Source organism: Aplidium turbinatum, chromosome 1 (assembly GCF_918807975.1).
Source record: "Aplidium turbinatum chromosome 1, kaAplTurb1.1, whole genome shotgun sequence".
In the NCBI taxonomy this organism is placed as follows: Eukaryota; Metazoa; Chordata; class Ascidiacea; order Aplousobranchia; family Polyclinidae; genus Aplidium; species Aplidium turbinatum.
This window is the reverse complement of record NC_137472.1, coordinates 20,955,672-20,967,726: the sequence shown is the minus strand read 5'-3', so window position 1 is coordinate 20,967,726 and position 12,055 is coordinate 20,955,672. Positions and strand designations below refer to the sequence as shown.

At 39.2% G+C, this 12,055-nt stretch overlaps 1 protein-coding gene across 2 annotated transcripts in view; it reads right to left on the bottom strand.

The window, feature by feature from the left end:
- Positions 1-1,902: 1,902 nt before the first annotated feature.
- LOC145769454 (cadherin-4-like) overlaps positions 1,903-12,055 on the bottom strand; it is a 51,657-nt gene continuing 41,504 nt past the window's right edge. For both annotated transcript variants that reach the window (XM_082581099.1, XM_082581107.1), the window contains exons 14-16: positions 8,398-8,534; positions 8,064-8,204; positions 1,903-6,690 (exon numbers count right to left, since the gene is read on the bottom strand). In XM_082581099.1, the coding sequence (XP_082437225.1) occupies positions 6,481-6,690; positions 8,064-8,204; positions 8,398-8,534 (488 nt within the window). In that variant the 3' untranslated portion in view covers positions 1,903-6,480. The remainder of the gene's footprint in view (positions 6,691-8,063; positions 8,205-8,397; positions 8,535-12,055) is intronic.

The window sequence follows — 12,055 nt, the reverse complement described above, 5'->3', positions numbered from 1 at the left end:
GCCGCTTATTTCAGTTTATAACCTATCTTCATTAACACTGAAATTTATCAATTTAATTGTTGATTAACTAGGCTATTTGAGTGAACAGAGTTTACTTCGGAATATTGCATTATATTTTGAAAAAAAATATTTGTTCCTTCCACAATTTTGAAGTACGGTAGCCTAGTTTCTGCTGTAATAAGAAGCAAGTGAGAATGAGGTGCTGCTGGTTAGCTTATCAAAAAAAAGTTGATTGTTAAATAACCACGATGCACTACTGCGTCTGCTTCCTTTGGTTGTGCATGGAATGACTTGTTGCAACTTTACAGAAAAGCAGACAGAGTCTGCTACTCTGCTCTAATGCCCCTTCAAAGCTTTTACAACATCTTTAAGTAAAATCAAACGAATTGTTCAGCAACAGGGTTCCACTTCAAGTTTATGATTGAAAAAAGCTTATTTTCTTAAAATACATAGTCTATTTTTACGAAATGATCAACTTAATTTTAGAATTTTAAGCGGAGGTGTAAACGGATGATAAAAGTTTTAAACATACTTTCTTAGCCATTTTTTGTAACATTCCCGGATAATTCTAATTTCGTTCAGAAGACCTGGTAATCGATCTATGATTAAAAAAAGAGGCTGGTACGCAGGTACACTGTTTGTTACATTAAGATCAATTTTAGACGATTTCGATTTTTTGGCCTATGGGACCTGCTGCCATTATGGAAAAATGGCCAAAACTCACTATTCCCGAAGAGGAATCATGGGGCTTTTTTTTGGTGACACCACATCACCAATCGAATCTCCTGACAAAGTTTCAGCCTAAGATTATTTTTTTCCGGGTCAAATCATTCAGCGACTGGAGTATGATTGGCTGCATCAGAATCGCTTTTATGTTTTAGCGTACACTTCGGAAAAGGAGAACGCAAACAAGACAGGCCTCGAAATTCACGGCGGACATGTCCGCCGTCACAGCATGTGATGTCCGCGGGAAGTACCATGTAGATCGGTCATATTTGTCCGCCGAGAAATAGCACAGGAACTAGCGATACAAACCGTCATTGCATAGCACAAACAATTGTTGCGAGAATATAATTTCCCGCGCATCTACAAAATGTGAATACTGTAACCCTTAGCTTCCATTCAAGCAGGAAAACTTTCGATTTTTACGTTGCTTCAACGATTGATGACATTGAATCAGCGTAACAAAAGTGAATTCTTCGCTAAGAATCGATGGGAGTACGGGTAGGCTACTTCTAAACTAATCACGCGCAATTTAGTTCAAGTTTTACGTCACAATGTCTGGCTTTGATCTCCGAGCAATATTGATAAGGCAAGGTTGATTACAAAATTAGATTATACGAGTAATCTATTACAGCAAGATGCAGCAAATTTGTTAAGTTTTGGTATTACAGTAAGAAATAGCCCAGGAAAAATTCACTTTCGCTCACATGACACGCAAATAAACTTAGCAGAAAATAGCAGCGTTAGTGTAGAAGTTTTCCGACCCTTCCCAGAGCATTTTGGCGCAAGAAGCCACACGACCTCGTTCGGTACAAGTTAATCAGTTATGCGCTCTGACACTTCAAGCGCACGTCGTTGGTCTGATGAAAGCCTTTCAAAGTGACTTCACTGAAATTTTAAAAAGCCTTCTAAACCGTAGCTATAGTTCTCAAATGGCGAAGAATTATCAAGATAAAGTGATTAAGCATGACGATCGACGTTAAACTAGTGTGTCCACCGTGAGACTAAATTTGTCCGCCGAGATAGCTGCTCAGATCGGACACGTTTGTCTGCCGTCAACAAAAACGAATTTCGAGGCCTGCAAGATCGTGAAAAATAATGATAGGCTACTTGTATTCACATTTACGCACTGATGCGTTACCCCTACTCCAGCGAGGACTTCACTGAACAATGCTGCTATTAACTCGAAGTTGTTTTATTGGAAAAGGCACAAATCATTGAAGGACACAGCCTCCCACTAACTTCGGGCAGCTAAGCAACTTGGATCTAAACACCGAGACTATATGTACAACCTATTAAAAAGTCAGCTTTCAAATTGCATGAAAAACCAAGGAATTTCAAAACCACCTGTAAAATTGTACAGTAGAATAGAATTGAAAGCTTCTGTTTGGTGCTGGTGCATACTTATTAGGGCGGGTCACGAAATCACTTTTTTTTGATATCCATCTGCCTCGTACGGATTTTGATAGATAGACACCTAAAACTGTTGTATACAAAATTTCAGCTCATTTGAACAATGGTTTAGGATGAGGAAATCGCGTTTAATTTTTGCCGAAAATCGCAAAATTGGGTAAAAATGCGAAATTTTAGATTTTGTTCAATCTATCTTTTTCAAGTGAAATTTATTTGCTGTGGCCTTATACTTATTTTTTAGACAGTTATGGACTTGCTGAAGTAAGTTAGAGCTGCAGAGATTGCATTTTATTGTTTATTGTAGTAGTATTAAACATTGAATTTTTTTCGAAAATTACAAAAAACGCAAAATTTTGAATTATGTTCAATCTATATTTTTCAAGCGAAATGCGTTTGCTGTGGTCTTATACTTATTTTATAAGACAGTTATAGAATTACTGAAGATAGTTGTAGCTGCAAAGATTACATTTTATTATTTATTGCAGTAGTATTAACATTGAATTTTTGTCGCACATCACTAATCTTAATTTTGTATTTTTCAGATTTATTAATATTTAATTATTAAGTAATTGTACATGAAATAATACCTACAAAACTGTATAAACGGAAATGCCGAGAACTCTAAGAAGTACAAGATATAAAGTTTGTCATATTGTCGGACCATCTAAGCCACTTCCACTGGCTGAACTGCCTACACTAAGAGATGTTTTTAATTACTTAAATCTTTTGAAAGAGAGATGTGTCGGGAATTTTAATGAGATAAAAGAAATTGAAAATATCATTCAACCCATTAAGAATATGTTTATCAAGGCTGGTTCCAACATACCTCTCAAGGATGATAAATCCATTCGGAATAAATTGGTACGTCACAGTAAAGATTATAGCAGTTTGAAGAGAAAAAGTCTAACCGCAAAGAAGAAGAAATTGTTTATGGAACGATTAGATAGAATTGTAGATATCATCAAATGTAATTGTCCGATTTGGCTTTGTAGTGATTATGGTTGCGATGGTTGCAAATACAAGGCTCACACAAGATGCAAATGTGCAACAGATGCTAAACTCCCATTAGTAGACCTTCATTTTGTTATGGATCAAAGACTAAGAAATTCTGATAGACCTAGCAGCTATCAGATACAGAATATTCACCGTGCTGAAACATCACATCTACAAAAAAAAAATTATTCTAAAGCTGTGGAAGGATCACGTCAATCAACGCAGGCATATAATAACGAGCCTATTGATAGTTTTTCTGATTCATCAAGTTTGGCATCAATTGTGAATTCAGAATCAGAATATGAAGCAGATTTTCCAACAACATCACAGAGTGAAGAAAAAAAGAGATTTGTAACGGACTGGCATCAAAACATTTTAAGGACTACCGTGATCGAATCGGAGAGATTTGGCATTTCGAATCGCGCCACAGCAGCCATCTGTACTGCGCTCCTTGTTGATTTGGGCGTGGTCACGAAAGATGACACACAATTAATAATTGATCACAACAAAATTAGAAGAGATAAAGAAGCAATAAGAAACGAAAATGTTCAATCAGCTGTATGTCCATTGCAATATGTTTTACATCAGGGCTTATTTTTTGATGGGAGAAAAGATCTAACAATGGAGAAAAGGCATGAAACTGGTGGACACCATCTCGTAAGAAGAGAACATTATACAATCGTAAAACAGCCTGGTGGAGAGTTTCTAACACATGTGACTCCAGACAGTGGACGCAGTCAAGATGTAGCTAATTGCATATATGATGTGATCAAAAATAAGAATATGACACGATGTATGCATTTTATTGGTTGTGATTCAACTAATGTGAACACAGGAAGATTCGGTGGAGTAATTGCTCTTGTTGAAAAAGAATTAGGTCACAGATTAGTATGGTTGATTTGTGAGTTACACACAAACGAACTGCCATTTCGACACTTGTTTATTGAACTGGACGGGCCAACCACTGGAAATGAATCATTCAAAGGACCTATTGGTCGTCTTTGTAAAAATGTTGAAGATTTGTCTATCAATAATAACTTCACCCCAATAACTGTTGATGCTGGGCTTCCACTTCCAGAATTACCTGGCGATGTTGTTAAAGATTTATCATGCGACCAAAAATATTTATACGAGATCACACACACCATTACAACGGGACAAATTTCACCACATATTAAATAAAAAATTGGGCCACTAAATCATGCTCGCTGGCTTACACTTGCATCCAGGGTTTGTCGTTTGTATATAAGTCAACACAATTTGAATGAAAAATCTAGTGAGAATCTTCTACACTTAGTTAACTTCATTGTAACAAATTATGCTCCATTGTGGTTTAGGATCAAATGTCAGCCACTCTACAAAGATGCTCCGTGCCATATATTTGAATCACTGCAAAGAGTTAAACTGCTTCCAGAAAAAATTCAAAACATTGTAAAACCTTATATGCAAAGAAATGCATACAGTGCCAATAGCGAGAACCTCCTTCTGGCAATGATCGCTGACAATGACCCAATAATACGAGGAAAAGCGGTCGATACTATAAGAAAGATACGTGGTCAAAATAGATTTGGAGATGACAGTGTGAGACAGTTCAACGTACCAACACTCAATTTTAAAGCGGAGGATTATACCAAAATGATAAACTGGGAAAATCCAACGGAACCAGTTTTAACAACGGAGCTTGGATCATTTCAGTTGGAAAAAATCAGAAAGGTTCCATTACTGTTTGGTAAAATTGCGAATCACACCCAGTCAATTGAAAGGGCTATTAAGATTGTTACAGAAGCAAGCAAAACCGTTTCTGGATTTAGAAGAAGAGAGGGAATGATTCTTTCCCAATTGAACTCCCGAAAACTCCATGCATCATCTGAATCAAAGCAGGATTTTATGTCACTGACAATGACAGCCAACACTTGACACTCTAAAGTTTACTGTTTTTGATATTTTCGACAAAAATTCAATTTTTAATACTGCCGCAATAAATAATAAAATGCAGTCTCCTGCAGCTATAACTATCTGCAGTGAGTCCATATCTTCCATAAATAATAATTTAAAGTCATGCTTGACTTTAAAAGTATAGATTGAAGACAATCCAAAAGTTCGCATTTTTACCCAATTTTGCGATTTTCGGCAAAAATTTAATTTTTAATACTACTACAATAAATATTAGAATGCAATGTCTGCAGCTCTAACTTACTTCAGTAAGTCCATAACTGTCTAAAAAATAAGTATAAGGCCACAGCAAACGAATTTCACTAGAAAAATATAGATTGAACAAAATCTAAAATTTCGCATTTTTACCCAATTTTGCGATTTTCGGCAAAAATTAAACGCGATTTCCTCATCCCAAACCATTGTTCAAATGAGCTGAAATTTTGTATACAACAATTTTAGGTGTCTATCTATCAAAATCCGTATGAGGCAGATGGATATCAAAAAAGTGATTTCGTGACCCGCCCTAATACTTATCCACGTGTGGACCAACAGGAACAGATCCATTCATTTATTAAACATCCCGCCACCAAGTGACGATACCTGCCATTGTAATCAGATAGGCGACAAGCGTTAAAACAAACAGAAAGCTGATACAAATCGCATCTAGCTTCATTAGTTCAATAAAAGGATCAAGTTCTGCAATTCAATTAATTACAATAAAAATAGCGACAAAATATATTGAGCTAGCAAAACGTCACACTCAACAAGCACACAAAGCCTCTTATCTAAGCAACGCAAGACAAGGGCACGTTTAGTTTAAGATGTTTTCGTGGTCTCGACTTGTTAAGTATAAAGTAACTGATTATTATCATATAATCACAATTCATCATATACAAAAACATAACGCAAGATACAAGGAATTATTAGATTGTCGTACAAAAAGATCACATACAAATAATTACAATCGGATATATCGCATGGCCGTACAGTGGTGCGGCGTTGACAGCCGTGAGTGAGCTTCGGATCAAATTCGTTAAATATCGGAGGCAAACTTGTTCTCGAACTTGATCAACGTTTTCACCGTCCATCAGACTATTTCAAACATGGCCCTGTGTCGTCGCACAGGGTACCTCAAGTAGGATCCTAAGTAATTTTTGGTGAAGGTTTTAATCGCAGCGAGTTGCCATTGAAACGACGTAGGGAATGGGGGACAGACTTACAAAAGAAATAACTACGCCTTTGTTTAACCATAAGCTGCGCTCCTTCGATGTGTACGGCTAAAGTGTGGTAGTACTAAAAAGAGTGCTTAAAGCGGTGTATACACGGAGTTCTTGAGAGATTCGCTCATAGTTTATCGGGTTTTTAAAAAATGTCGGAGACCATTCACAAGATACAGCGCAGGTCACGTAACAGGTACTAGTCGCTTTCTCCTCCTCCGTACATGTCTGCTAGCTTCTTGAATCTAGGACCCCAGTTGTTGAGGTAATCATAGTCCTGCGATGCATCGGTGGTTCCGGAGTTGAGGGAGCTCAGGGAGCCAGCGTCACTGCCTTGGCCTTCGTAGTCGAATACAAGCAACGAGTCGAATGGTGGTGCTGTGGGGTCGTTGTCAGCTTGCCGTTTAGCCTGAAGCAAACGAGTGTGACGTCACATTAAGAACGGTGACAAGGTGATCAAAGTTAAACATCAAGAACTCGCCCGCTATGACGTGATCCAAGTCGCACGCACCAAAACACTTAATCACGACGTAATGTCAAACTCATAGCAATGAAACTTTAGTAGATAAACCACTATCAATATAACCTTGTCAGACTGTTTCATCCAAGTGAGAACTTTAAAAATGTCTAATTCTTGTAAAATTCTCCAAACGAAACCATTCACTAAGAATGAAGCACATTCTCAGTGAAGTAAAAAAAACTAACAATTCTGCACCAAACCCAAGCTGTTCAAAATTCTCTCACAAATGCCAATGCCGAAGACACTTACAAGTTTATGTCAGACATTGTCCATATTGCTAAAATGGGCGAAATGCAAAATAACTTCCTAATATGGAGTCGGGTACATCTATCAGCATATGCCTATGACTCCACAGACGTATTTATTAGCGTGATTTATATGAAACCAGGTATGTCGCTAAATGACCTGGCCATATAATTACAGAAGCAAACCTAATCGCCAAAAGGCAGAAAGAGTAAAATTCTCCATACACAAATATAGAGCGATTCATTACATCACCACCTTCCAATGGTAGGCGATTGTTTGCTTTTGCTTCGTCAACCTCCATTACAACGAACTAACGTTTCTCAGTGTGATATGACGGCACTTTCGTCATCGCCCGAACCACTCAACCATAATGTTTCGTCGCTTGAATCATTGCGAAACTTCAACGAACAATGTAATAACTGTGTTTGTTAAATCGACGTCTTCCATTCGTTTATTAACGTCATATCGTTGTGATGACGTGCCGCACATACACGTTCGCGATGCAGCGCACTTTGAACAACATGACCAAGCCAAGACTTTGGTCTCCAACCATGGAGTGTTCGTTAGCGACCTGAGAGGCTTTGTGCTAAAGTACTCGACTGTAAGCAGCCGCCATTAATTCAAACTTTCTTGTTTACACAGGACAACGTTAAGAGACAACGACACAACGTCTTTCCTCGGGTGCGATTCAGCCAAGAAACTCGATCTTGTAACCACAGCCTCGACTACACTGTTCTAGGTGGTGTACGTTCTAATCTACAATACGGAACTTCGTAAAGTTAAGCTTGCAGAAAGAACGTTGTTTTTGTCATATAAGCTGTTTCGAAACCCACAGTTGAAAAACAACCTTACGTCGCAACGAGCATAGTATGACGAATTGTAGCTGTGTACAAGCCACTGAACAAAGTGTGCATTATGACGCTACAAGGAATAAAATGACATTTATCGTACACAAACATCAAAAGGCTTTACTGAGATCGCAATCGCATGATAAAAAGCACTTTGTTAAAACTCACGTCATTGATGTAGTCGCCGATGTCGGTGTCTGGAGGAACTCTTGATCTTGGTTGGGGTTGTGCTCCACCTAATGGTGGTTCATCTTGACGCTTGGGGGCTATCAGCGGAGGAGCTTGCAAGGCGCTGATGTCATAACCGTCCTACATACAATGATGACGCAGTTAAAGAAATAGGTCTCAAATTCGCAAAATAATAACGCGACGACTACGAGTAGTCTCTTCGTTTCTGGCAATTTCATCGGCAACGGAGCGGTACACTGTGCATTTTACTGTTACAAGTGTATTCTGTGGGTTAACAGGGAAAACACAAGCACGGCAAGTCCATTGTACTAACATTGTCTTCTTCACCGCCTCCCTCGTCGTGGTAAGCTTGGAGGTTCTCTCGAACATCGTCCTCATCGTCAAGCAATGGAATCTTGCGAGCGGCGGCCTCGTTGCGACGTTTGTAGGCGACAACCGCTAATACAATGACTGCGCAAAAGTAGAATTAATTGCCTGGTGATCCAGCGCAATGCGTTACTTCAACCACCCATCAGACACCATGCAACAACCAACGCCGATTAAGAAACAAAAACATGTGTGCATTCTTGCAGTAAACATTCCATCGTATTGGCACTAAAATCCAGTGTTAATGATGGAATGAGGATTTTGGTATTGTTCTTCTGCTGTTGTAAGGTTGGTGTTGCGTAATAAATAGCCGTGAACACTAACGGCAATCAAAGTGTTGACTTAAAACTTTTGTTTAAGATGGAACACTTACACTTACAGTACCGAGAAGTAGATTACCGCGGAGTTGTCTGAAAATGTCTTCACAACCACAAACAAAACAACCGATTAATTAGAAATCTGTGCCAATCAAACCATGCACAATTGAGCAGGTTACAAGGAAATGCTTAATTATCATTATTGGAGATTGGAGTCATTTTTACAAAACAATCATTTCGGTGAAAAGTTTCCATGAAATATTTTGTTTGCAGAATGATAGATGATTTATACCTGTCTTGACTTGACGTTATGTGTTCTATATATATTTGTTAAAGCTGATATAAAGCTATTGAACAGAGCATTTATTTAACATTCTAATGCTATGAAGTTCACAATGCAGGTCGAACAATTTAGGTTAGAAAAAACACTCACAAAAAAATAAATTGAGAAAAAAAGAAAAGTCAAAAAATACTACAAGGTTACTGGTTTTACTGTTTTGAAGAAAACCCAAGAAACACTTTTAGTCCAGACTTTCAAGACCCAGTTTTACAATAGTGAAATCCCGGTTGTCCGAAAAATGAGCTGCGACATGCCAAACTACTGTAGATAATGTCGTGTGGGGAAGCCCCATTAAGTTACACTGCAGTGTAGTTTCGACGAAATCAAGCAAACCACATATTACTTGCAAATGCTGTGAAATGCGGTATGTATGTCACCAAGCGACAAACATGTCGGAACATGATCACAATAGTCCGGCAGAAGTATGACTAAACCTGGAAATTTTATGTAAAGTTTTTTTTTTTATTGATTTTGGTAGCCTAGAGTCTACTCTTTCAGAATTTGCCGGGTGCACTCCGCGCAGCCTTGAGCGTTTTGAGAAATTCAAGATGGCGTCCAAAATGGCTGCCGTTTCAGATAACTCCCTATAACTCAGTTAGTATTTGACTTAGGATGATAGTTTTGGTGTCTAACCATATGTTTTGAGGGGCAAGGAATACATTGAAACTATTTATTTGACTGGTTGGGGATTGCATCATGTAGAAATGCAATAATGCCGCCAATAGGGCTGCCATATTAAAAAATTCAAACAAAAACAAACAAATTCACTTGTATTTGGTCTAGAATGACAATTTTGGTGTCTATCCGTATGTTTCGTTGACAAGGAATCCATTTAAGGGATTAAGACAGTTGCATATGAATTACATCGCAGGAAAATCCAAAATGTCTGCTGATATATTTGCTGAATACTTATAGAAAATCATTATTTTTGCGACTTTTGCTTGTGAAATACCATCTAACATATAACATCACTCACAAATGTAACCATTAGTTATCACAAATGTTACCATTAGTAATGTACAAGCCTCTCTCACAGTCACAAGACAGTCAGTTGTGGTTATCATCTCGTCATTAAGTCACCTAGTCCATAAATCTGTGATGTTGTCCAATTGAATTAAAATGCTAAGTAAGAGTCTGGCTGAAACCTGCAGCATAACACGCACAGAATATTGCACATTTCAAACCAACCCTTGTGCAGCTGCAAGAAAGCGTTTTGCAGGGGTTGTCACTCTTGCATCCACATCTGATCATGACAGTTTCTGGGGTGAGTTCAACATTTGCGGGAATGAGGACCGGTTGTAGCGTTTTAAGTTTCGAGTCTTTCACCCATCCGTACATTTCTGCATCAAGTTCAGACGGATTGCTGTCTTCCAGTGAACGCCACACAATGGCTTGGTGATGGGCCCTTCTTACATTCTCTTTAAAGGCCTCACTTGTAGGAGGAAGGGAACAAAGTTTTGGTGGTACCGCGGAGGCCCGACCCGTTTTGGATGCCCATATCCTCCAGCGTGCTTCGGACATTGATTTACTCGTAGTATATGGACTGTAACATGCTGACATGAATGTGGTTGCCTGCGCAATCACTGATTCTATGAGAGAATCAATGACCCCTAAAAGTGACAGTGAGTGACCATCTTTCAGAACCTTCAATGCAGTACCTTTGCCAACCCCACAGCAGCATGCTACCGTATCACACCCAGTAAGAGCATGGGGCTGACAGGAGTTCATTCACAAAAGACACATGCTTCTACGGTTTTTTCAATGTCAATGACTGTTCGTTCCTTAATTGGTGATTCCATGGTGATACGATTTTTCATGCTTCCAGGGTGATAATAATGAAGCAAGAGAACGAAAACGTCAGTGTCATCGGATATCACAGTTATATCACTCTCTTCATTATTTCGAGCAGACAGCATCACCTGTTGGACAATGATATTGTCCGCTTCCTCATGACTACTTGAAAGGTCTGTCCTTCTGATCACTACACCACCATGGCTGATCTCAAGTGGGGCAACGTCCTCAACAATCACTATCAACTTGTGAGTTTGGGTGTATTCATGGAATGACTCGTCTTCAATCAGAAGTTTGACAATCAGGTTTATCAACTGCTTCTTGTTTTCGGTCACCGTCAATACAGTCTTTTGAGGTGGTAACTTGGTGTTCAACTGCAGCTCGTGGACTCGGCTAACTCCAGTGGCCCTAGCACTTCTGGTGACTCTCTTAGTACTGTAATCGTAGTACCGATCGAACACTAGGTGAACGTCCCCAACTTTTAGTCTCTTGGCAATGGCGTGTTTCAAGTTGTTTGCGTAGTCTGTAGTGGTGCCCTCTGCAGGCCAATAAATCACCCAGAGTAGGGCTGAACCATCAATCACAACTACTGAAGTGTCACTTGCTGTTGTCCGAGCAGATACCTCAACCTGAAACTGTCGCTTTAAGGAAGACTTTGATGTTGCAGCTTTCATTTCTTCTGTGGAGTCAAACATAGACGTTGGTACTGGGGCCACTTCGTAGGATAGGACATCTTTTATGTCAACATCACGCCCACTAGCCTGTTGGCCTATGACCCTGGAGTAGATGACATTCATGTCGTACACTTTACTACCTCCCACATTCACATGTTTCTTTGTAGCCATCATGGTAGTCATGGTCTTGTGAATTGTTTCATGTAAGCCATCAGGTAAATTCTCTCCAAATTCGCACATCTGTTTGAATCCTTTCTGCACAGCCTCCTGCATATTCACTGCCGGGGTTCCATGTTGACCAATTGCAATGTTCACTAGATCCTCTGGATGTTTCTCGGGATCAAGTGGATCCATACATTTTTGAAGCTTCGTCCTGATGGCTTGTCGGTCCTTGTTGTCATTCTTTATCCGTGCCTTCTTTTTTTCCTTATGCCCACTTCCCTGGTCTCCAGAATCTCCAAGCATTTCGCCCAGAGCAGCCTC